At 53.3% G+C, this 23,279-nt stretch overlaps 3 protein-coding genes across 3 annotated transcripts; all 3 read right to left on the bottom strand.

Annotated features, from left to right (window-relative positions):
• Nucleotides 1-1,155: 1,155 nt before the first annotated feature.
• Nucleotides 1,156-1,718, bottom strand: MIND_01314800 (N-acetyltransferase domain-containing protein; the record flags this gene model as incomplete). The annotated part of the gene is made up of 3 exons (XM_037369603.1): nucleotides 1,156-1,311; nucleotides 1,357-1,554; nucleotides 1,602-1,718. 3 exons carry the CDS (start codon nucleotides 1,716-1,718, stop codon nucleotides 1,156-1,158), a joined length of 471 nt encoding a protein of 156 aa, XP_037214101.1.
• A 581-nt stretch (nucleotides 1,719-2,299) lies between these two features.
• Nucleotides 2,300-3,586, bottom strand: MIND_01314700 (uncharacterized protein; the record flags this gene model as incomplete). The annotated part of the gene is made up of 6 exons (XM_037369602.1): nucleotides 2,300-2,539; nucleotides 2,588-2,916; nucleotides 2,970-3,048; nucleotides 3,098-3,134; nucleotides 3,181-3,421; nucleotides 3,472-3,586. The coding sequence occupies 6 exons, from the start codon at nucleotides 3,584-3,586 to the stop codon at nucleotides 2,300-2,302; spliced, it is 1,041 nt and encodes a 346-aa protein (XP_037214100.1).
• A 1,302-nt stretch (nucleotides 3,587-4,888) lies between these two features.
• MIND_01314600 (uncharacterized protein) lies at nucleotides 4,889-5,835 on the bottom strand (the record flags this gene model as incomplete). Its single annotated transcript, XM_037369601.1, has 3 exons — nucleotides 4,889-5,223; nucleotides 5,276-5,753; nucleotides 5,806-5,835. 3 exons carry the CDS (start codon nucleotides 5,833-5,835, stop codon nucleotides 4,889-4,891), a joined length of 843 nt encoding a protein of 280 aa, XP_037214099.1.
• Nucleotides 5,836-23,279: the final 17,444 nt, after the last annotated feature.

Below are 23,279 nucleotides of genomic sequence, written 5' to 3'. Positions count from 1 at the left end.
TTGTTGCATATCGAATTGGGGTTATAATATAATATCTACAGACCTGGGCTACTGATATCCAGGGCAAAACTAAGTGCGACGCTGCCTATGGCCCAACAAGCACTATGTTTCTTCAGGCCCGTTGTCCAGTCTTTGTGCCTGCTGCCGCTTTTCTGACCGATGTATGTATTATATGATTTGACGGAGAGGACACTGACCTGTTGGTTCCAGGAGGGTCGCATGAGTGAATACGGAGACCCCTTCAATATCCTGGGCTTGTTGAGGGACGCCGATGTCAAATATAATCGTTTGCCTGAGGTACTTGTATACGACCATGAGAAGAAGACCGGCGTCGAAATGTCTTTTCATGCTATCCATGCTATGGCTGTGGGTTGTGTGATTGCCATGACTATGTACCCTTACGTCTGTTTTCTTTCCTTACTTTGTCTTTTAACTGGAATTTTTTCGTAGATCTATATTACCAAGAAGGAAGTTGCATAGGAGTTTCGCCTTAATAGTTTGTGTATTGTGGGACAGGTGAGGGAATTAATGTCCATGGTCTCCTCTCATATCCTGGTAGAAAAAAGAGGGAGCGCTAGGAAGTCCCTCGAAACTTGCGATCAAGCGCAAATTTGCTAATGTGGACTTGTCGCCAACGTCATCGCCAACTTCGACATCGAAACGCACATCGACATCTGAAGCTGGAGGTAGTGGGTCTAAGTCGACTGATGCAGATAGTGCCACGGCATCTGGCTCCTCAGTTAACGATGACTAGGCAGTTGATGTTGCCCATGAACAGAGGTCGTTGTACTTATAGTTGCGAAAATGAATCAATATATTTCTTGGTAATATTTGTGACCTGAGGTTCGGCAATCGCCGCTTGCGGCCTTATCCTCCGTCATAATTAAGTAACCCCACGGACGATATCGTGATGGAAGTTGTTGACAAGTTGATGGCCAATCACGTGCGCCACGTCATGATTCGGATCTTTCCTCCGCGCCACGAGGAATACCTTTGCCTGTGGTGCAGCAGGGCTTCCGGCCAAGATTATATCTACGTCTAGGCGACTCCTACGACAGTCATTCGTGTATGTGTGTCTTGGTCGCGCCGTCCGCACCAAACCGAAAGTTCCGAAACAGCGGCAGCACTGGGTACTTCTGCCTGGACACTACAGACTCACTCAAATCTTCTACTAGTTAATATCCACACAGATACCTCGGCTCCAGTTAATCCCGTGAAGACGTGTCTACACTCCTCCACCGTCCGCGCTTCCCCGTCGTTACTTTTTCCTTTTGGCGCGAGCTGGAACCCCAGCTTCTCGTATATGGCCACCTAGTGCGCCGTTCAGCTTGTGAATGCCAAGAATAACAGTCACACATTCTCCTCGACAGTCGTATCCACACAGAGCAATCCTCCCTCACGACGCGCCGTCTGGACGACAGGCTCAAGAAGCGCGCGAGCGATGCCGCGGCGGTGGTACTTTGGGTCAACGGCGAGTGTTTGGAGGGTCCACGAGTTATGGTTCACGCCACTTCCAAGCGTGGCTTCCGAAAAGCCTTCCCATTGGGGCAAAAACTGGCCGCCGGTGAGTGTTATCTCTGCCGGAACAGAAGGTCTCTCACCGCGTCTGTCCACCAGGCCTGCAGCTCCGCGCTCATGCTCGCCATGAACGGTAACAGTGCATATCGCTGCTCTTGCTCGCTTTTCCTTTGGTTAACGACACAACGGAGGAGGAGCATCGATTTTTACCTTCCAAACATCGAAACACTGGGCCCGAACCAGCCTGCAATGCCGACCACCTTCGCCTTTCCGCCCTCCTCCGTCTCTGCCACGTATATCTCCCCGACTAGTGCCTCTGCCACGATAGGCGCCATCAAGAACGGCTCATAGTAGCTCCGGTCCGGGTCGTCAACCTCCCGGCCATTGACTACGGCGGTGAATAAATCTGCTTTTCGGATGCGGCGAAGTGGAAAAAGGCAAAGAACAAAGAAGCACGCACCACCGTCGAATGCCTGACTCAGGACTGAGAGTATGCTGGCGTACTCGGGCAAGGTTGCTGCTGGATTTGCCGCGTCGAAAACGGGCTCCAACTTCCGGATCGAGAACATGGGGGGTGTCCAGGTGGCTGCTGCGGTGGGCTTTATATGTTTGGTGAAACATAGCGACTGACAGATAGATTGAAGATGCTTCTCCCGGGTCGGTCATGGTGCTCGTCGATGATATCTGATCGCAAGAACTATGCCCGGGTTCCTTTGCTTTCAGACCGGCCTCGCCATCATATATACTAATATATATTTGACCAAGTAAGGAAAAATCAAGACTACACACGCGCTGTATACGGGAGGGAATCCGAATCGGTGTGTTTGTCTGTGACCATATGGACGCCCTTGAAGCTGTCGAGCCCGGCCCCCTGTCGCGAGGCGAGGCTGCCAAGTGCGATGTTGGTCGTGCTGGCGCCATTCGCGCCGTTGATGCTCAACGCAGTCGTGGCCTGGATCGTGCTCTGTGACCAGGCCCGGCCCTGCGCGACACGCGAAAGGATGAGCATTGGCGCTATGCCCTGCATATCGTGAGTCTCGCGCAATAAATGAGGGGGTATTGTTCTGACCTGAACTTGGCCCAGGGCGGGAAAGACCAGGTTTTGGACGGAGCTACTTCGGGCGTATGTGACGATGAAGATAAGACCGACGACCGCATAGAGCGAGGCTGACTCTATGATCATTGCCGCGGCGGAGAAGTACTTTTGGGCGTGCTGTGCCCCGAGCGAGCGCTTGATGCGCCGGCGGATGACGAGGATTCTCCCGGCGATGAGCAGTGTAAGCAAGATGTTGAGCGAGATGGAGAGGGACCAGTATGCAGTGCCAAATTGGACGGAGCGGGCGGCCCAGAAGGAGTTCTCCACCTGGAAGCTTGTGACGATGAGCGCCAGGGACGTAGCTAGTGCGTTCTTTCCGTGAGTTCGGTTTTTTTGAGCCAGTTCAAAGACTCACCGACTGAGCCCAACAGCATCATAGCCGGGAAGATGGTGTAGACGTAGTTGGAGCCCCAGACGAGCCAGAAACGCCACAACTCGGTGACGCGTTCAGTTTTTGCAAGGTGTTAATGTGAAACAGCTCACCACCAGGCCGTCGGCAATCCAGCTCAACATCACGTATCTAGGCGTTCTCAGCAACATAACACTTAGGCGAATAGAAAGCGCACGCGACGACGCCCATCATGTTCACCGGCGATGCGAATGAGATGACTTCGAAGCCACTGGGCCCGCCTGGCGCGTTGCGGTCTTGGACGAAGGACCGCTCGTTGATCTTCGTCGCGCTCCCAAAGCCGATGGTGGCCAATGCAAAGATCATCGCGGCGTACCCGACCAAGCCCCACGGCCGGCTCTTCTGTGGCAGACTGAAGAACGAGTGCATGGTCTGCCAGGTCAGCGCAAGGAGGACACCTGGACAATGATGGTCGTTCAGAAAAGAGATTCCGACAAAAGCCACAGACCGTATCCAACAGCCGCGAGCGCATACCCGTCGAGGAAAGACTTCTCGATCCAGAGATCGAAGGCAGTCTCGCCCTCTGGTGCAAACGAGGTGATGTTCGCGCCGGTCGGATCCATCTGGGAGAGAAGCGCAAGTTGGCGCAAGTATAGCCTGCTGCCTCGCCTGCCCTTTCTTTAAAAACATCGCTGCGAGCTTTGTCCGCCGAGTTGCAGTTCAAGCCGGTCGGCCGCTGCCCGAACGTTCTGGAGAACGACCATCGCGCGCGCGGATCAGATTTCCGCCCCTGTCTGGATCCTCGCTGGATTCCTGCGATCATCGATGTCGACATGGTTCTCTTCTCACGTGCTGAATTGCATCAACACTATTGATGTGGCTTCGATAACATGCCACGGGTGGATTCCGAGATCGAAGCCGCGCCGCTCGCACGCAGGTCTTCCTCGGGGGCCGCAGCTTATCGCAGGTCATCATGTCGGGATGCTGTGCGGTTCTTTGTCTGTGTGAGAGCAGCTGAGTGAGGGACGTTTACAGGGCGACGATAACTTGTATTCTACGGACTTCCACGCGGGGCCCATCAGGCGAAGCATCTCTCCAGGAGCACGTCTCTTGATGTGAATCTGCCAGCGCAGATGCCCTGGGCTCAGGCTAGGTGATCGTTCTTCTGCCTTGGGTCAATTCGACCGGGCGTTAAAGCTATCCTTGCTATCTGGATTCTGAGCTTGCATTTCAACCCGGTGGCTTTTATGTTGCTCACAACAGAGTGCTTCCTGGATCAGGGATCTTTCCGTGCAAGTTGGATGCGGCAATGCACATTGCACAAAGATGTCCTCCACACCGCCGTCGGCGTGGGTCGCATTCCATGATGGTGCAATTCCTCCCAGACGACCGCAGGTTTAAAGATAGGCAAACAGGACTGCCAGTGCGATGCCAACGCGGGGTATAAGAGCGCCCCGGGCTGTAGTAGGACTCTGCCCCCAGCTCCAGTGTGCAAATGGCAGTGTTCAACTTCAACATCCGCACTGCGTATCTCGCCCTCGTGCTCGCGGGGGTCTTCTTCGCCGGAGCGTTGTCGGCGCCCACCGACGGTGAGCTGCCGAAACCGTCGGGATGGCGGAGCTTATGTTGTTACCAGGCCCGATTGAGGACAGAGCGCCGTCCGCCGGCGCGGCGAATACCAAGCGCCAATGTGGGTGGCTGGCTCTTGGACATCTTATCTTATCTCATCCGATCCATAGGTGGAAACATCATCGACACGCCCGACAAGCTGAAGGCGCTGAACTGCAACGCGCCGTCGTTCTGAACGTCTATGTACTTATACACGTGATGTTGAGGAGAACCGTACTGGTATTTATGTACAAATGAGCGAGATATCGATACAGTGTCCGATTGCAAGTGCAAGTCCATCATCATATCGCTTAAATTCAGAAGAATGCGGGCAGGTCATGCGTGAGGTCCAACAGCGCACGTGCCTGCGCGTCCGTCGGCATCGGGATTGGCATGCGCGGCGGGAAGACGGGCTGCGGGGGCAGCGTCGGGAGAGAGAACGCGTATTGGCCATGTCCGCGTTGCGATTGGTGGTGTGCCAGGGATGTCAGGTAGCGGTGCTCCTCGTAGAACGAGTCAAACGACACAGGCGAGGGCGAGGCCGAGTAGCCCGAGCTAGCGCTGTCGGCCGAGCTGCTCGATGACGCGTATGACTGAGCAACGGGGACAAACTGGAAGTCCGTGTCGGCGTACGAGCCGGGCCGGGAGCCGTCTACAGACGCGAATTTTAAGCCAGAGTCAGGATACATGAAGGGGGCACTCACAAGACGGCAACCCCGGAATCGTCAAATGGGCCGCGTAATCCTTATTTACCCTGCCATTATCCTCCTCCGCCCGTGGGCCGCAGAAGAACTCCTCCAGGCTCTCGCTGTCCGTCGCGAACACGCCCTTGTGACTGGTCAGCAAGTGCCGCTTGAACTCGGACTTGCGCTTGATCGGCCGTCTCTTTTCACAGCGCTCGTGCGGGCAGCGGTACGCCCCGCGCATCACGTGCCGCTCCTTGATGTGGCGCGCGCAGGCCGACCCGTCGGCGAAGGCCATGCCACACGCCAAGTCGGTGCAGCGGAAGGGCTTGGCGCCGGTGTGCGTGTTCAAGTGCGTCTTGAGCGTGGACTCTTGGCGGAATGCCTTGCCACAAGTCTCGCATTCGAAGGGCCGCTCGCCGGTGTGGACCATATAATGCCTTGGTAGATCCGATGGCCGCGCACAAGTGGTTGTGCAGCCCGCGTACTTGCACGGAAACTGTAGTGCCAATCAGTCTGGGTTTATCACTAAAAGGAGAAACGAAACGCACGGAGGGGGCATTCGGGTGCTTGCGCGCCATCTTGTCAGATTAAGTTTAGTTTGCGAGCGGGCGGTAGTGGCTAGTCGACGTGTCCTGCGCGTCGCAAACGGGAGGGAACCAGCTAAGCAAACAGTCCCGCCCGCCCCGTTCTTATACCGCCCCGGCCGCAGCCCAAGCACAAAGAGCCAAAGCGCACCATTGGGCCATAGTGTGCATGCGCCAGGCGCGGGACAATGGCGATGGGGGCTGAGCGCGAACGGCAAGGGTGTGAATTGGCTGGCTGTGTGGTGGGTGGTGGGCGTCGATCGACGTATAATCCCGATCGAAACGCTCGCTCGATCTTGTCCTCTCTCTCTTTTTGGCTATCTCCGCCACCGGCGGCCCACCGCCGCTTTGGTCGCCGCGTCATCCTTCAATGGGGCCCAGGCATCCGCGGCCGGGAGCTTGGGCCTGTCCCAGGTCGCGTGCGTACGCGTCGAGCGTCGGCGGGTGCACACAACTTGAATCCAGTGGTGGTGGTGGGAGGAGAAAAAAAAATGTTGCTGGCGATCGCGATCAAAAGGACGAAAGCGGCGCTGATCGATCGATCGATGGGTGATTTGCGCCGATCCGCGCCCGATTTGTAGACGCTCCGCGTGAAATTGAATCCTGTCCGTCAAACAGTGTTCCGAACTGCTCTTGGACGCCGCTGCTTCAGAAGGCGGATCCCGCGCGCGATGGCACACCTGCCCTGCCAGACGCCGCACGCGAGCCTGTTTGACCGGATGAACTTCAAGTTGAGCGGCGGACGCGCTAAAGGGCCGGTATAAGTACAGCAGCAGTATTCGGGACTTGAAGCACCCACCACCCAGCCTACGCCAGCGATGCAGTCCCTTCTCCGCACCCTCGCTCTCCTCGCCGTCACCGTCGTTGCCGTCTTGGGACACCCACTTGCTGGTGCGTCTTCCTCCCTCTCGACCAAGCTCTGCTGACTGTCGGCTTGTCTAGCATCAAGCGAGTCTGATATCGACGTCGCGCATCGCGTCGCCGTCGCCCTTCCCGTCCACATTGCAGCCATAAAAGGGCCGTTCCGCCGGGAGTCTGACTAGTAGCCACCAGGTTCGACACGTCCTCGGCGCCAGCCAGTAGAAGTCGCGAGCTGACGCGTTTACAGTCCTTCATAGATGCCGATTATCGCCAGCAGCGAGCGCGCAGGGATCGGTGACTGCGAAAACAGTATGCCAGTGTGATACTAGAGCCATAGTTTGTGCGATGCATTAGAATTGTCTTGAATTTTGCTCCCAACATCGTCTCTAAGTAGTATGTGGCTGGCAGTGTGCGCACTGCACGCGTCCAAGGCTCAAAGAGTCAAAGCACCACGGATTCGCAATTGCGATGGGGCGTCAGAGAGCAATGTGGACTGATTCCGGTTGAAAGGCTCTCCCCGTCGCAGGCGTGGGGGACCGGGGTGGGAAGTTGGTGGGAAGCGGGGTCGGCGGGATGGTGAGAGTCTGACGGACTCTGACCGCATCATGACGTGGCACACATGATTTCCCATCAACTTGTCAACATGCACACTGAGCTGATTTAGACATTTTCCCCTTGGGAAAGTTTAGGACAAATGCAAGACACTTTTTTTTTTTTGGAAATTTACCCCTTTGGAAAGTTATGAGATAAAGGCAAGAGTAAATTTCAGATTTTTATGACTAATTTTTGTGTGATAAAACAGCTATATAAATGATAGCTTTTGACACAAAGAAAATCTGTGGACAAAGCTCAGGCGTATTGTAAGGGCAACCCCGGAGGCCTGAGATCAAGGTCCTGGCAGGGGAGGATCCAAAGAGTGAATAAGGGTAGACAAATACAAACAAGGCTGACCTGGCAGGGAAGGATCCAAAGAGAAGAAACTCTGAGGGTCCACCTGCCAGGTATACAACTATATACCACGCTCTTGATGCGCCAAGAATGATTGTTGCTCCATGCAATATGCCCGCGTCATGTCGCATGCCAGGTCCCAGGAGGATCTTCTTGCAGATCCTGATGCATTACCTACGTTGATTCCTATCGGTGGACAAAACGACGGTCGCTTGGGCATCACGTAGGTAATTGATGGACAGGTGTCTGATGCCGAGATGCGATGGACAGATGCCAAGGTGGGGGTTCCCCTGACACATATACGGCACCTGCTAAGCCTAATTATCTACTCTAATTAGAATGAAGAGCCCACTGGGGTCTTCATTTTAATTAGAAGAGAACATATGAAAATGCCTATGCTGCAGTAAAGCTCGCAATAAATCTTCTATAACTGCAATAATTTCACAGCATAAGATGATACTGACCCTAAGTGTCTATGCTGTAAATATTATGCTATGAGGCTATATGTTATATGTATCCGTGCCGACTCCGGCATCTGTCTCCGATATCCGTCTCCGGTATTTGGTTTTTACGCAATGAAGATTTACTGAGCGTTTCCAATTACTCCGACTTATGATCTATGCAATCATCTATGCCTTGTTCCTCGTATGCAACTCCTCTTCTACTTTACTTGACTTTGTTCTAATCTTGTTACTTACTTTGTTATACCTTATTCCGTTTCCGTTACTTCTCGTACTATAAATACTTTGATGTATTATCACGTACTTCAGTTTGTAAATTAACGTTGCTGGTCTCTATCTCCCAGCGTCGTCTCGACTCCGCTCTTCTCCTCTTGTCTTGTCTTGGTCAACTGGAAGCCCCGGTCACCCAAACATCCTTCTGTGGTGTTCCGCCCCAAGTGCTCTACGACTTCGATTCCGTTTCCGACTTAGACTCCGTCTCCGTCTCCGTCTCCGTCTCCGTCTCCGTCTCCGTCTCCGTCTCCGTCTCCGTCTCCGTCTCCGTCTCCGTCTCCGTCTCCGTCCCTTTGGTCGACACGGCACTTAACAGTATTTACAAACTCACTTCCTTTTGACCATGTCAAACGTACACCTCTCTTCTGGCAACATAGACCCCGCCAATACTGGTCAACGGCGTTCATCCCGCTTCTACGAACAAATGGTTCCTCTCACTTCGCCTATGGCGAACTTCACCTACAACGCTGGCGCTCCTGTCACTTCGGTTCCTGTTTCCGTTCCTCGGACACCTACTGGCACGACCAACCCTTTCCGGTCTGGTTTTGTCATGTCTCCGCAGGATCCTGATCCAAGTACTATTCCTCTGCCAACGACTCCGCATCCAAACACGGGTCGTTTCTCTAGCGTCAGTTCCCCTCCCATCTCTCATACTTTTCGTTACCGACCCCTCACTCCCACACGCCTTCACGACATCGAAGAAGAAAGCGAGCCTGTTCCGATGTATCGGCACGCTTTTAGCAGGCCCATGAGCCCTGCTCAAGGTCGCTCCGGAAACGGAAACGATTCCGGTCAAGGTCAACCAAACCGCAACGCCTCTCCGACTCTTAGTGGCAAGCCGAGTCCGTTCTTGACTTCGCTATCTAGTCAATCTACGACCCCTCCTGGTTTCCCTGGAGGTGGACCTCCTGGCGGTGGTGGACCTGGCGGACCTGGTGGTGGTGGACCTGGTGGTGGTGGACCTGGTGGTGGTGGTCCTGGTGGTCCTGGTGGCGGCCCTGGTGGATCTGGAAATCCATTCTGGGGTCCCCCTAGAGGTGGTGGCAGAGGAGGCAGAGGAGGTGGAGGTGGAGGTGGTAGGCCACCTGGTGGAGGTGGTGGTGCCGGAGTCCCTCGAGCTGGCTCTCCGGGCCGTGATCTTCAACGCGGCTATGATTGGTGCTCTCCAAAATTTCCAACATTTCCTCACCAACTTTCCTCAGCGCAACAATGCTCCGCCCCGTTCCAATCGGAGTCTTCTCCGGGCACCGGACACGTTCGACAGTTCCGAGCCCGCGAAGCTCGTCCCTTTCCTCACCCAGTGCTATATGCACTTTGCCGAGCGTGAGCAAGATTTCTCTACTGATGACGAGAAAATAATCTACATCACCTCGTATCTGCGCGGAAACGCATTGGCGTACTTTACGCCTAACCTGTATGCCATGAATCAGGGCCAGGCTATTGCGATTCCGGCTTGGGACGGCAATTTTCCTTTGTTCATCAAGGAACTCCAGGACAACTTTGGTCCTCAGGACCCGGTTGGCGACACGGAGGACAAAATCCGGAATGTGACGATGAAGTCCGGTGATAAGATCACCACTTACATTATCCAATTCGACACCCTCGCTCTCATCACCAATTGGGGTGATTCCGCTCTCCGACATACCTTCTATTCCGGTCTTCCTAAACGTATCAAGGACGACATGATGCACTACGTCTACGCTAATACGCTGGACGGAGTCAAGCAAACTGCCCGTCTCATTGACGGCAAGTATTGGAAGCGTGAAGCGGAGAAGCAGAGGGAGCGGGAGTTAAGAGACTCTCATGGTGGTGGATCTGGTTCTGGTTTGGGCTCTGGCCATTCCGGTGGCCATTCCGGTGGCTCGAATTCTGGGTCTGGGGGTTCTAAAAAGGACTCCTCTTCGAAAAAATCGTCTGGCTCTTCTGGCTCCTCTGGCAACAACTCCGGAAACGGAAACGTCTCCGGTGGTAATTCGAATTCTGGCAACAAGGGCTCCAACAGCTCTCAGCAACAGGCTTCCTCGTCGTCTTCCAACAATAACGACAAGACGAAGACAGCCAAAGCGCATGCTTCCCTTCTTGGTCCTGATGGGAAGTTGAAGCCAGAAATACGCGAGTTCAGAATCAAGAACAAGCTTTGCCTCTTCTGTGGCAAGTCTGGGCATATGGCCAACGAGTGTCGAAAGAAGAAGGCTATGTTGGACGCACGCGCCACTACCATCACTCCGGTCGCTGCGTCTCCGGTCGACAACACTGAGTCAAAAAAAATAGTCAGCGACTCGGTCCCTCTTGCAGCCGAACCGAGCCGCGTTGACTCCAGGTTGCTACCGGAGGTACGTCTCAACGCGTCCGCTCTTTCTTCTCACGCCCTCTTTCTCGATCTTCACGTTTCCGCTCTCGTCCCGTCTCCGGGGGTCCCAGACTCGATCCTGTCAGGAATAGAGTCTGGTTCAACCCCAACCCTTTCCGTCGTACAACGCATAGCGGCGGGATTCAACTCCCGCTTGAGGACTCTTATCGACTCTGGATCATCTCATTGTTTTATATCTGCCTCTATCTGTAAAATGAAGAATCTTTTGCCCTATGCTGTTTCGCCTGTCAAGCTACGGTACCTCGACGGCTCCTCATCAACCATCAACCAACAAATCCGTCTCCTCATCCGCTTTCCGTCTGGCGAAGTCCACCTTGTGGAATTCTATGTTACCCATCTGGACTCTCCTTGCGAAATGGTTCTTGGATATAGTTGGCTCAACCGCTTTAATCCGTTGATTAACTGGTCTGAAGCCACCGTCTCTTTCCGTTCCAACACGTCTAGGGAGTCTTTGTCGTTAAAACTGGCTACTATCACGCCTGCTCCTGTTGCGATCAGCTCCTCTACGAGCGAGGACATTCCGGAATCGGAATCAATTCCGCCCTCTCCGGTTGTTCCTATATCGCCCCCTTCGCCAACAAATCTTGGTCCTGTATTGGACGATCCGTCTCCGGTTGACACTCCGTCTCCGGCCATAACTCTCACGCGCAAGACTCCTCTTGTCGCGCCCCAAATCTCTCTTGTTTCTGCTGTGGCTTATCGCTGTGTTATTGCAGATAAAGATACGTATCAGTACACTCTTCGTGCAGTCCCTTCTGACGAAGCCTTTGCTCGAGCAGCTCAAGCCGAGCCTGAGGTTAATCGTCTCCCACCCGAGTACCAAGACTATGCCGATGTGTTCTCGGAAATGGAAGCTTTCAACCTTCCGCCCCATCGCGAGTTTGATCTCAAGATCGAGACCGTTGATGGTGAAGAACCACCCATCGGACACGTCTATTCTCTGTCTCAGAACGAGCTGGAAGCTCTCCGCAAGTTCATCGATGAGAATCTCCGCTCCGGGTTCATTTATCCTTCGCGCTCTAGTCATGGCGCGCCTATTCTCTTCGCTAAGAAGAAAGATGGCAGCCTTCGGCTTTGTGTTGACTATCGCGGACTCAATCGCATCACGAAGAAGGACCGCTACCCGCTTCCGCTGATCTCGGACTTGCTTGACGCACCGGGAAAGGCACGTATCTATACAAAACTCGATCTGCGCCACGCCTATCATCTTCTCCGCATCGCACCCGGAGACGAACCAAAAACGGCATTCCGCACACGCTACGGCTCTTACGAGTTCAGGGTTGTACCTAAAGGTCTTACCAATGCTCCTGCTGCGTTTCAAAGATTTCTCAATAGTCTTTTCGCCGACTTACTGGATGTTACAGTTATCGTCTATCTTGACGACATCCTAGTCTATTCAGACGACAAGTCGAAGCATGTCGAGCATGTTCGGGAAGTCCTACGGCGTCTCCGCGAGGCCGGACTCTACTGTAAGTTGCCAAAGTGCGAATTTGGCGTCACGACTACCGAGTATCTGGGCTACATTCTCTCCCCTGACCGCTTTCGCATGTCTCCGGAGAAGGTCTCCGCGATCACGGACTGGCCTACGCCTAGAAAGGTTAAGGATATTCAATCCTTCCTCGGTTTCTGTAACTTCTATCGACGTTTTATCTTCAACTACTCCGACATCACGATTCCGCTCACCCGTCTCACTCGTGCCAACGTCCGCTGGAACTGGTCCACTGAGTGTCAAGAGGCTTTCGACTACCTCAAGAAAGCCTTTGTCGAGGCTCCGATCCTTCATCACTAGGTCCCAGACCGCCAAATCACCCTAGAAACGGACGCCTCCGACTACGCTATTGCCGCTATCCTTTCCATCTCCGGCGATGATGGTGAAATCCATCCTGTGGCTTTCCGGAGTCGCTCTCTGGGGCCATCAGAGCTCAACTATGACACACACGATAAGGAATTACTCGCTATCTTCAATGCGTTTACTCACTGGCGTCAATATCTTGAAGGCGCCCCAATTCCGGTCGATGTGGTCACTGATCACAAGAACCTTGAGTATTTCTCTACTACCAAGGTTCTAACTCGGCGCCAGGACCGCTGGTCCGAGTATCTTTGTCGTTTCAACATGACAATCCGATTCCGCCCAGGTAAACTTGGGGGTAAGCCTGATGCGTTAACTAGACGATGGGACGTCTACCTAAAAGAGGGGGATAAGTCCTATGGAAAATTGAATCCGCAAAATTTTCGCCCTATTTTCACGTCTGAACAACTCAACGCCTCTCTCCGCGCTACCTTCCTTGAAGAACCTGTGCTTCGTGCCTCCGTCATTCTGGATGTCAAGAAGCTTCACGACGACATCCGCGCTCACATCAATGACGATCCCGCTGCCGTCTCCGGCCTCTCCGCCGCGAAATCTGGCAACTCATCGCGCTGGAAACTCGATGACACTGGTCTCTTACGCTATGACGATCGAATCTGGGTACCACTCGTCTCCGGTACGTCTCTGGAGTTGCGACTTACTGTACTCCGACACCATCACGACCATATTCTCTCCGGTCACTTTGGCCAAAATCGTACTCTCGCTCTTGTCCGACGCGAATATACTTGGCCAGAACTCAGAACCTTCGTCAAGGACTACTGTGCATCTTGTATCACATGCAAGCGCAACAAGAAGCCAAGGCATCGACCTTATGGTCTGCTAAAGCCTCTCCCCGTTCCTCTCCGTCCTTGGGATTCTATCTCTATGGACTTCATTGAGCAGCTCCCCACATCCGGTGAATTCGATACCATTCTAGTCATCGTTGATCGTGCCTCAAAACAGGTCATTTTGATTCCGTGCGACACTCACATTTCGTCTCCGGAGCTCGCTCGACTTTTCCTCATTCACGTCTTCTCGAAACACGGAGTCCCATCCCACGTCACTTCTGACCGCGGAAAGGAATTCGTGTCCTCTTTCTTCCGTTCCCTTGGAGAACTACTCAACATGGAACTCCATTACACTTTGGGTTATCATCCTTCTGCTGATGGGCAAACGGAGCGCATGAACCAAACTGTTGAGCAATATATTCGCATCTATTGTTCTTACCAACAGGATGATTGGCACGAGCTACTGCCGATCGCAGAGTTCGCACTCAATAATGCTCCTAACGCTTCTACTGGCATATCACCCTTCTTCGCGAACAAAGGCTACGATCCCTCTATTACGATTCATCCAGAGCGTGATGTGGCTAATGTTTATGCTAAGGACTACGTCGTCGATCTCCAAGAGCTGCACGAGTTCCTCAAGGAACAGATCAAGTACGCTCAGGAGCAATACAAAGAGACTGCGGACCGGAAACGCATTCCGGATCCGTCTCCGTCTATTGGTGATGAAGTCTTTATCTCGACCAAGTACATCAAGACCAAGCGTCCGGCTCCGAAGTTCTCGGAAACGCATTTTGGTCCCTTCGAGATCATCGGAAAGCCCAGTGCTGCGTCCTATCAAGTCCGTCTCCCGAAATCCCTTTCTCAAGTTCATCCCATCTTTCACGTTTCCCAAATCGAAATCCACACACCCAACAAGTTCCCTGGTCGCGAAGAGCCACCACCTGTGGCAATTGAAGTCGATGGAGAAGAACACTTCGGAAATCACACAGATTGTTGACTCCAAGATTGATCGCCGTTTCAAGGGTCCGGCTCGACTCCGCTACCTGGTCGAATGGCTTGGTTACGAGAACACTGATGAGCAATTCACTTGGGTTGGTGCACCTGACTTGGAAGCTGAAGAGTATATCGAATCCTTCCATCGTCAATACCCCAACAAACCCAAACTGGATTAACATCACACTGGATTTGCGAGATAAGGAAATTATATTCTATTTTACAATTACGACTCTAATCTTGTCGTTCTTCGATTCCGTCTCCGAGGCGTCTCCGTCTCCGCTACTCGGCTCTTCCCTTCCCTTTGTCAACCCTCGCCGGGGGGGCTCCTCGTCCACATCCATCGCATCATCTTCTTCGACTTCTTGCTCTTCCTCCTCGTACAGCTCACCCTCTGCATCCACCGACTCTGAGTCCGACCTGTCCTGCGCCCGCCATCGTTGGCCTTCCTTCTGGATGAATACGTCCCAGTGGTCGAGGGTCTTCTCGATACCCTGCGCATGTTCGGCCACCCCCTGCGCCGTTGTTGCCGAATTGACCCCGCCAACGTTGTGGCGAAGCTCGCGCCCAAGGTTTTGCAAACCCATTACCAGTCGGCCGAGTTGCGCGTGATCTTGACCTTGACGCACCAACAGATTTGCCAGCATTGCGGAAAGCGCCGCATTGTCGAGCATCGGAATCGACGACTCCGCTGGCGTCTCCGCGGGAGCCTTCGTCTCAACCGCTCTGGGCACCACAATCCGTGGCCCTGCAACCTTCTTCTTTTTGCCCTTCTCCTTGGCCATCCCTGCCTCCTTCTCGTCTTTGCGGTATCGCAAGGGTGGGTTTCCGTCCTCGCAGCGGACCTTGAGCTTGCGGCAATTCTCGCAAGACAGCCTCCCGTGCCAAGTCGTATTTGCTTTAGGGTCGGCCCAAACGCAGACTTTACCCGTCTTGATGCATTTGCGACATTTATCTGCCAAATCGGGTTAGGTTTTTAACTCAATATCAAATCTTTGCACTTACCTTTGCCATCTTCATCGCCTTCCGCATCGGACTTGGCAGTCTGGGCCTTATCGGCGCTCTCGGCGTTTTCGGGTCTCCCCACCTTCTTGGGTTCTTCGGCTATACTAGCCGGCTCGGGCTCCGCGGATGACTCAACGCGTCGCATGATTCGCCGGCCAACTCGGGCATTGGCCTCGGCCGTCTCGGCAAGCGTCAGTGGCGCGAGTCCGTGTTCGCGGCGAGCTCGGACCCGCTCTCTGGCCAACTCGGCCTTCCGCCTCTCCGTCTCGGCCTTGCGCTCGGCCTCCTCTGCCTCCTTTGTCTTGCCCTCAGCCTCACTCTTCTGGCCTTGGGATCTGGCCGCCTGCTGGTCTTCGGCTCGACTCCGGTGGTGCTCTGCCGCCATCTCTAGCAGCGCATCGTGGTCTGCTGGTGTCCACACCATGGGAGCCACCACGGAGCCGTGTTCTGACGACTCCTCGTTTTGATCGGTTCGTTGTCAACCGGGTCGTCGGGATCGTACAACTCCGACCGACCACCCGGTGACGGTGCTCGCGGAGCCGTTTCCGCCAGTAGCGCGCGCAACGTCTGCGCCCTGCGCTCCAGCTCTTCCAACTCCCTCCGCACATCTACGCGTCGGTTACGACCCGACGGTAACGCGTCAGCCAAGGGGTCTCGGTCCGTTCCACCGACCCATCCACCCACCCTCTCCGTCTCCGACAGCTCTTCGACTCGCTCCACCGCGTTTGCGAATAGGTTCTTGGCCTTCTTCGGCGTTTTGGCGTTTTGGCATTCTGGCGTTTGGGTGGCATGGTGGGAAGTGGTAAAGATAGAGAGATTGATGTCAATCGGTGACGTGCTTCTTGTCACCCCTTTCCTTTTTCGTCCTCCTTGCTATTATCACGTTCTCACCGGCTTCCTCGGTGATCTCGGCCTTTCCGGCCTTCGACTCAAAAAATTTCACAAGTCCAACTCTGACTCCGACTCTCTCTGATTCCGACTCCTACCTCTACGACCATTGCTCCTGTTTCTTGTGAGCAAGAAACGCAAGAGGGGGATACTGTTATATCCGTGCCGACTCCGGCATCCGTCTCCGATATCCGTCTCCGGTATTTGGTTTTTACGCAATGAAGATTTACTGAGCGTTTCCAATTACTCCGACTTATGATCTATGCAATCATCTATGCCTTGTTCCTCGTATGCAACTCCTCTTCTACTTTACTTGACTTTGTTCTAATCTTGTTACTTACTTTGTTATACCTTATTCCGTTTCCGTTACTTCTCGTACTATAAATACTTTGATGTATTATCACGTACTTCAGTTTGTAAATTAACGTTGCTGGTCTCTATCTCCCAGCGTCGTCTCGACTCCGCTCTTCTCCTCTTGTCTTGTCTTGGTCAACTGGAAGCCCCGGTCACCCAAACATCCTTCTGTGGTGTTCCGCCCCAAGTGCTCTACGACTTCGATTCCATTTCTGACTTCGACTCCGTCTCCGTCTCCGTCCCTTTGGTCGACACGGCACTTAACACTATATTTACTACAAGACAAGAAGCCTTAAGCTGCAACTAGAGTACTTATTCTGCAAGAAAACTGCAATAATTTCTAGCTATATGATATAGTAACTTCTAAGTCAGTGGCTGCTACATATGCTGCAGTAAGTGCGGTGCTTCTTGCCTCTGACAACAACACTCCTGCGGGTGAGTCAACGGACAGAATTCCCGCGTGAAACGCGCGAAAATGTGAGAGATGCTGAATGCGGAAACAACTCCACAAACAAACAAAACCAACAAATCGTGGTCAGTGTGTTCGGGGCTCTATGGAAAGTATATCCATGCTGCAACCCATAAGAGCAACATGAGGGTAATGACCAAGTTGGATAAGAAGCTTGAGTGTAGGTGTGGTTGTGATGATGAGATCAATGTTAATGTTGATGGTAGCTTGGGTGAACAAGGTGGTGGTGGTGTTGTTGTTGAGGTGGGCCTGTGACCTTATATAATATTGTGTAACAGCATGTCTGGAACTAGGACCAATGTTTCGATCATCAATATGTATAGTATCACATCAATGAGTATAACAAACCCTTTGATGTCATATACCAGTGTCACATCTTGTTTTCCGAGTCTTACCACATCAAAATTATTTATAATTATTCATACCTAAGCTTAGATATTGACTTGTATCCTTCAGAAAAAGTTACCATATATGGAAACAGCATTGATCACATCAGATTATGTTGATTCATCACCACACCTCTTGTATACACAAAAAAAAATACTCTAAGTCTCAGAATTATTAGAGAATTATCTAAGCAAATATCACAGCATAGGCCCAGACACTCTTCTCTTCATGTTAGAAGGCTCGACCCATCTAATATGTGAGGATATCTGGGATTAACAGGTGTCCAAACTGGGCCAAGGAGTTAGTTCCAAGACGTCTTTGACAAGGAGTCCTTGAATACACTACCAGAATGAAGGGCTTGGGACCACACTATCGAACTTGTCCCCGACGCGAAACCCGCTAACTGCAAGGTGTACCCGATCTCTCCCCTTGAACAGTGCGAACTCAACGCATTCATCGAGGAAGGACTTGCCACAGGCCGTATTTGCCCTTCGAAATCTCCGATGGCTTCCCCCGTCTTCTTCGTTAAGAAAAAGGACGGAGGACTTCAGTTTGTCCAGGACTACTGCGCCCTCAACGCAATGACGATTAAGAACCGGTACCCCCTCCCGTTGATTAATGACCTTATCAACAGGCTCAAGGGTGCCCGTTATTTCACTAAACTCGATGTTCGTTGGGGCTTCAATAACGTCCGGCTTAAAGAAGGAGACAAGTGGAAGGCGGCCTTTCGGACTAACGGAGGGTTGTTCGAACCTTTGGTGATGTATTTTGGCCTGACGAACTCCCCCGCGACTTTCCAAACAATGATGAATGACATTTTCCAGGACCTCATCCTCTCAGGAAATGTTATGATCTACCTTGACGATATCCTTATCGCGCATTCAGACCTCCGTAAGCACCGCGAGATCGTCAGGGAGGTCCTTCGGCGACTCCGAATGCACAAGTTGTACCTTCGCAAGGAGAAGTGCGACTTTGAGAATTCGTCAATCGAGTACCTGGGGGTCATTATCTCTCACAACCACATCGAAATGGACCCCGTTAAAGTCGCTGGAGTCTCCACTTGGCCCCCGCCCGAAAATAAAAAGGACGTCCAGCAGTTCCTGGGGTTTGCTAACTTCTACCGCAGGTTCATTTGGGATTTCTCGGCCCTTGCGCAGCCTCTCTTTGCGCTTACCAAGAAGGACCAGAAGTGGACCTGGGGAGACGCCGAAGCCGCCGCCTTTCAAGCCATCAAGGATGCGGTCGTCTCAGAACCCGTCCTAGCGATCCCGGATGACTCTCGGCATTTCCGACTTGAAGCAGACAGCTCGGATTATGCAACGGGGGCGGTTCTTTCACAACAATCCGCCCCGTACGGGAAGTGGCACCCTGTAGTGTTCTATTCCAAGAGCTTAAATGATGTCCAGCGCAACTACGAGATTCACGACAAGGAGATATCCGCGATAATCCGCACTCTCGAGGAGTATCAGCATTTCCTTGAGGGCGCCGCGCACCCAGTTGAGATCTGGACTGACCATAAGAACTTGGAGTACTTCCGAAAGGCGCAGCACCTCAACCGTCGGCAAGCCCGATGGTCGTTGTACCTTTCTAGGTTTGACTTCACGCTGCACCACGTCCCAGGTCGCCAGATGGGCCGCCCCGATGCTCTCTCCCGCCGGCCTGACCACGGCTTCTCCAAAGACAACTCGGACGTCACCCTCTTGCACCCTGAGCTTTTCCACGTTCGCGCGCTTGAGGCCGTCACCGTCTCTGGGCCTGGGTCCGAACTTGTCTGCGACATCAAGGAAGCGCTATCCGGTGAGCCTGACCTAGAGGAGCCCGTCGTGCTTGCGGCCCGGCAACTCTTGGAGGTCCGAGGTCAAGTTCGGGGGCCCCGCTCATCACGTTCGAACGGGTGGGCCGTCTCGGGCGATCTCTTGTACTTCCGCGGCAAGGTCGTAGTCCCCAAAGACAAGGCTAAGGAGGCGCATCATTGAGCTCTGCCACGATACACGAGTCGCCGGGCATGCCGGGCGGTTCAAGACCTTAGAGCTGGTTTCGCGCAACTACTGGTGGCCACAGATGTCCCGCCATATCGGACGCTACGTTGCGACCTGCGACTTGTGCTGCCGCATGAAGGCCCTCCGAAAAGGCTCCCACACGGAGAGCTACACCCGACCGAAGTCCCCCCCGAACGCTGGCACACCGTCACGGTGGACTTCATCGTCGAGCTCCCCGAGGCTCATGGGTACGACGTGGTCATGGTAGTCGTCGACGCCCTTGGCAAACGCGCTCACTTCACTGACTGCCATACGACGGTAGATGCAGTCGGAGCCGCCCGGTTGTACTATCGGAATGTCTGGAGGCACCCTATATAGCTCATTCTTTGCAAAAGATGTGGGCTGAGCTGCAAGGCTCTAATGCAAAAGATGTGAAACAGGGTTTAATTATTGAATTTCTCAATGGAATTGAAAGATATGGAAGCTAAAAATTGATATAGTCATATAAATCACCTTTTCTTCAGGCCGAATACTCGTAGGGTAATACTTTGGACTTATGTGGCAGAAATAAAAAAATAAATTCAGAAATTAAGTAAGACTGATGTGGCATCACCTGGTCATTAGATCTAGTGATGGCAATCAAAAATCGTTCCACATTAAGTAATATTATCTAAATGCACTGATCCCATCAATCAAAACCCGCCAGAGGGCTTATAAGTAATTATTTTATTGCTTGTAAGTTTTTCTTTGGGCACTTGCCCTCATCTTTTGCATTACAGCCTTGCAGCTCAGCTCTTATCTTTTGCAAAGATACAGCTATATGAGCTGCAGGAGGCACCACGGAACCCCCGAGAACTACATCTCGCATCACGGTTCGCAGTTCATCGCTGACTTCACGCGCAAACTCTGGCGCTTAATCGGTATCAAGCCTGCCACGTCCACGGCTTACCACCCGTAGACCGACAGACAGACAGAACACGTTAACCAGGAGCTTGAGCAGTACATCCGGATCTTCACCAACTACCAACAAGACGACTGGGATGAGCTTATCCCTGCCGCTGAGTTCACCTATAACAACCACGTTCACTCCTCCACTCAACAGGTACCTTTCATGACGGACACTGGTCGGCTCCCCCGAATGGGTTTCGAACCGGGTGCCCGCTCAGAGTTGGAGTCAGTGAACGAGTTTCGCGATCGGATAGCAAACGGCGTCTCCGAAGCAAAGGCCGCGCTTGTTAAAGCCAAGGACGAGTATAAATGGTACTACGATCGGAGACGTTTGGACGCTCCGAAAATCCAAGTTGGTGACAAGGTTTGGCTGGACGCCTCTGACATTAGGACGACTCGGCCATCCGAGAAGTTCTCCCACAAGCGCCTCGGACCGTTCAAGGTGCTTGCAGAGGTCAGCAAGGGCACCATGGCCTCCTTCGCCCGCACAATCACCGGCCTAGCAGGGGAGGATCCAAAGCGTGAATAAAAGCTACGGAGATACACGGAGGGACTAACCTAGCAGGGGAGGATCCAAAGAGAAGAAACTCTAAGGGTCTGCCTGCTAGGGAGCTGACTATATACTGCTTGTCCGTAGCTGCCGCTGTCGGGCACAGAAGGCTTGGGCGGTGTCGCAGGCGAGGTCCCAGGGCGACCGTCGGGAGAACGTTGATGGATCGGTGATTGTGCGGGCGAGATGGAGGGCCGGACCGGAGTTGGAACTGGAGTCAGACCGGAATCGGACACGTCTCCGAGGGGCCAAAAGGTGGCTTCCCCTGACATCACCCCCCCCCTTTGAATGCGGCGTCCCGATGTATAGACCAGAAGGGTATCGTGTCGAAGGTTGCGGAGGCGATATGCCGTGGTTTGCCAGGGTACTTATGATAGAACTCCGTGACTTTCTCCAGGGCAAAGACACAGTCAAAGCGGACCCACTGGTCGTGCAACGCGTCGTAGCCTTTCCACCTGACGAAGTAATTCAGCCGTTTATACCTCACCCTTGTGTCCAAGATTTCCTCTACTTCCCACTCCGGGACTCTGTCCTCGAGGTCCGGAGGGGGCTGGTTGTAGCCGGGGCGTCCATTGAAGGGGGTCGTCCTGGGCGAGCTCGAGCTTGACGACGGGGAAGACCGGGTGGAGCTTCGAGTAGCACGGAGGGAGGTCGAGCTTGTAGGCACCTTTGCTGATCTCCGCAACTATCTTGAACAGTCCGAGGCGGCAATGGGAGAACTTTTCTGAGGGCGAGTCGTCCTGATGTCAGAGGCATCCAGCCAAACAGTCGCCAACCTTAAACTCCGAAGACGGAGTGCATCTCTGGTCGTAGTAGTGTTTGTACTCCTCTTTGGCCTTTGTAAGCGCAGCCTTGGCTTCAGCAACACTAGTCGGTGTACATGGCGGGCTCAATGCTGATTAGATACCAAAGTTCTCGGGTGAAGTCCACAATGAACTGCGAGCCACGGTCGGAGATGTACTTCTCCGGAGTCCCATGGTGCCGCCAGACGTTCCGGTAGTAGAGGCGGGCTGCCCCTACTGCATCGACTGTCGTGTGACACTCCGAGAAGTGGGCGCGCTTCCCGAGGGTGTCAACGATGACCATGATTGCGTCGTACCCATGGGCTTCAGGGAGCTCTACGATGAAGTCAACGGAAACGGTATGCCAGCGTTCTGGGACGTTTCCGTGGGGTGTAGCTCCCCATGGGGCAGTCTCCGGAGCGACTTCATGCGACAGCACAAGTCGCAGGTTGCAACGTACCGGCCGATATGGCGAGATATTTGGGGCCACCAGTAGTTCCGGGAAACCAACTCCAAGGTCTTGAAGCGACCTGCATGTCCGGCGACTCGAGTGTCATGGCAGAGCTCGATGATGCATATCCGAAGGTCCTTGTCCTTTGGTACGACGATCTTCCCTCGGAAATGGAGACGGCCCACTCGTCAGAACGTGAGGAGCGGGGGCCTTGAGCTTGAGCTTGAACCTTAAGAAATTGCTGGGCCGCTAGTGCGACAGGCTCCTCCAGGTCAGGCTCACCGGAGAGGGCATCGCGGATATCGCGAAGGAGTTCAGAGCCGGGACCGGAAACGGAAATGCCCTTGAGTGCCAGCTCATATGGCTGCATCTATGCAAAAGATGTGGGTAGCATCCTAGGGGGGTAATGCAAAAGATGAGGGCAACTGCTTGGAAATTAAATTAAATAACACTGTTTTCTTGTTTATGGCTGCTATATGAAGGGATCAGTGATGGGATCAATAGCATATAGGTATGTTATGAAATACTGTCACAACATCTTTTGCATTACCCCCTTGGGATGGTACCCACATCTTTTGCATAGATGCAGCTATATCTACTGCAAGTGCGCGGACGTGGAAGAGTTCAGGCCGCAGAAGGATGACATTGGAGTGGTCGGAATCGACTCTGTGATCGGGTCTCCGAGAGAGGGCGTCAGGTCGACCCATGTCGCGGCCAGGCTTGTGGGGCAGCGTGAAGTTGAACCGGGAGAGGTACAGGAACCACCGGGCCTGTCTCCGGTTGAGGTGCTGCGTCTTCCTGAAGTACTCCAAATTCTTATGGTCAGTCCAAATCTCGACAGGGTGCGCGGCTGGATGATCACGAGCATCTCCTTGTCGTGGATTTTGTAGTTGCGCTGGACATCATTTAAGCTTTTAGAATAGAATGCTACAGGGTGCCACTTCCCGTCCGGGGCGGATTGTGAAAGAACCGCCCCCGTCGCATAATCAGAGCTGTCCGCCTCGAGTCGGAAAGGCCGTGCGTTGTCCGGAATCGCCAGAACCGGTTCCGAGGTGACCGCGTCCTTGATCGCTTGGAACGCGGA

The sequence above is a fragment of the Mycena indigotica genome (genome assembly GCF_014461135.1).
Source record: "Mycena indigotica strain 171206Taipei chromosome Unknown Mind.scaff0014, whole genome shotgun sequence".
Taxonomy (NCBI): Eukaryota; Fungi; Basidiomycota; class Agaricomycetes; order Agaricales; family Mycenaceae; genus Mycena; species Mycena indigotica.
This window is presented reverse-complemented; position numbering and strand designations above follow the sequence as displayed.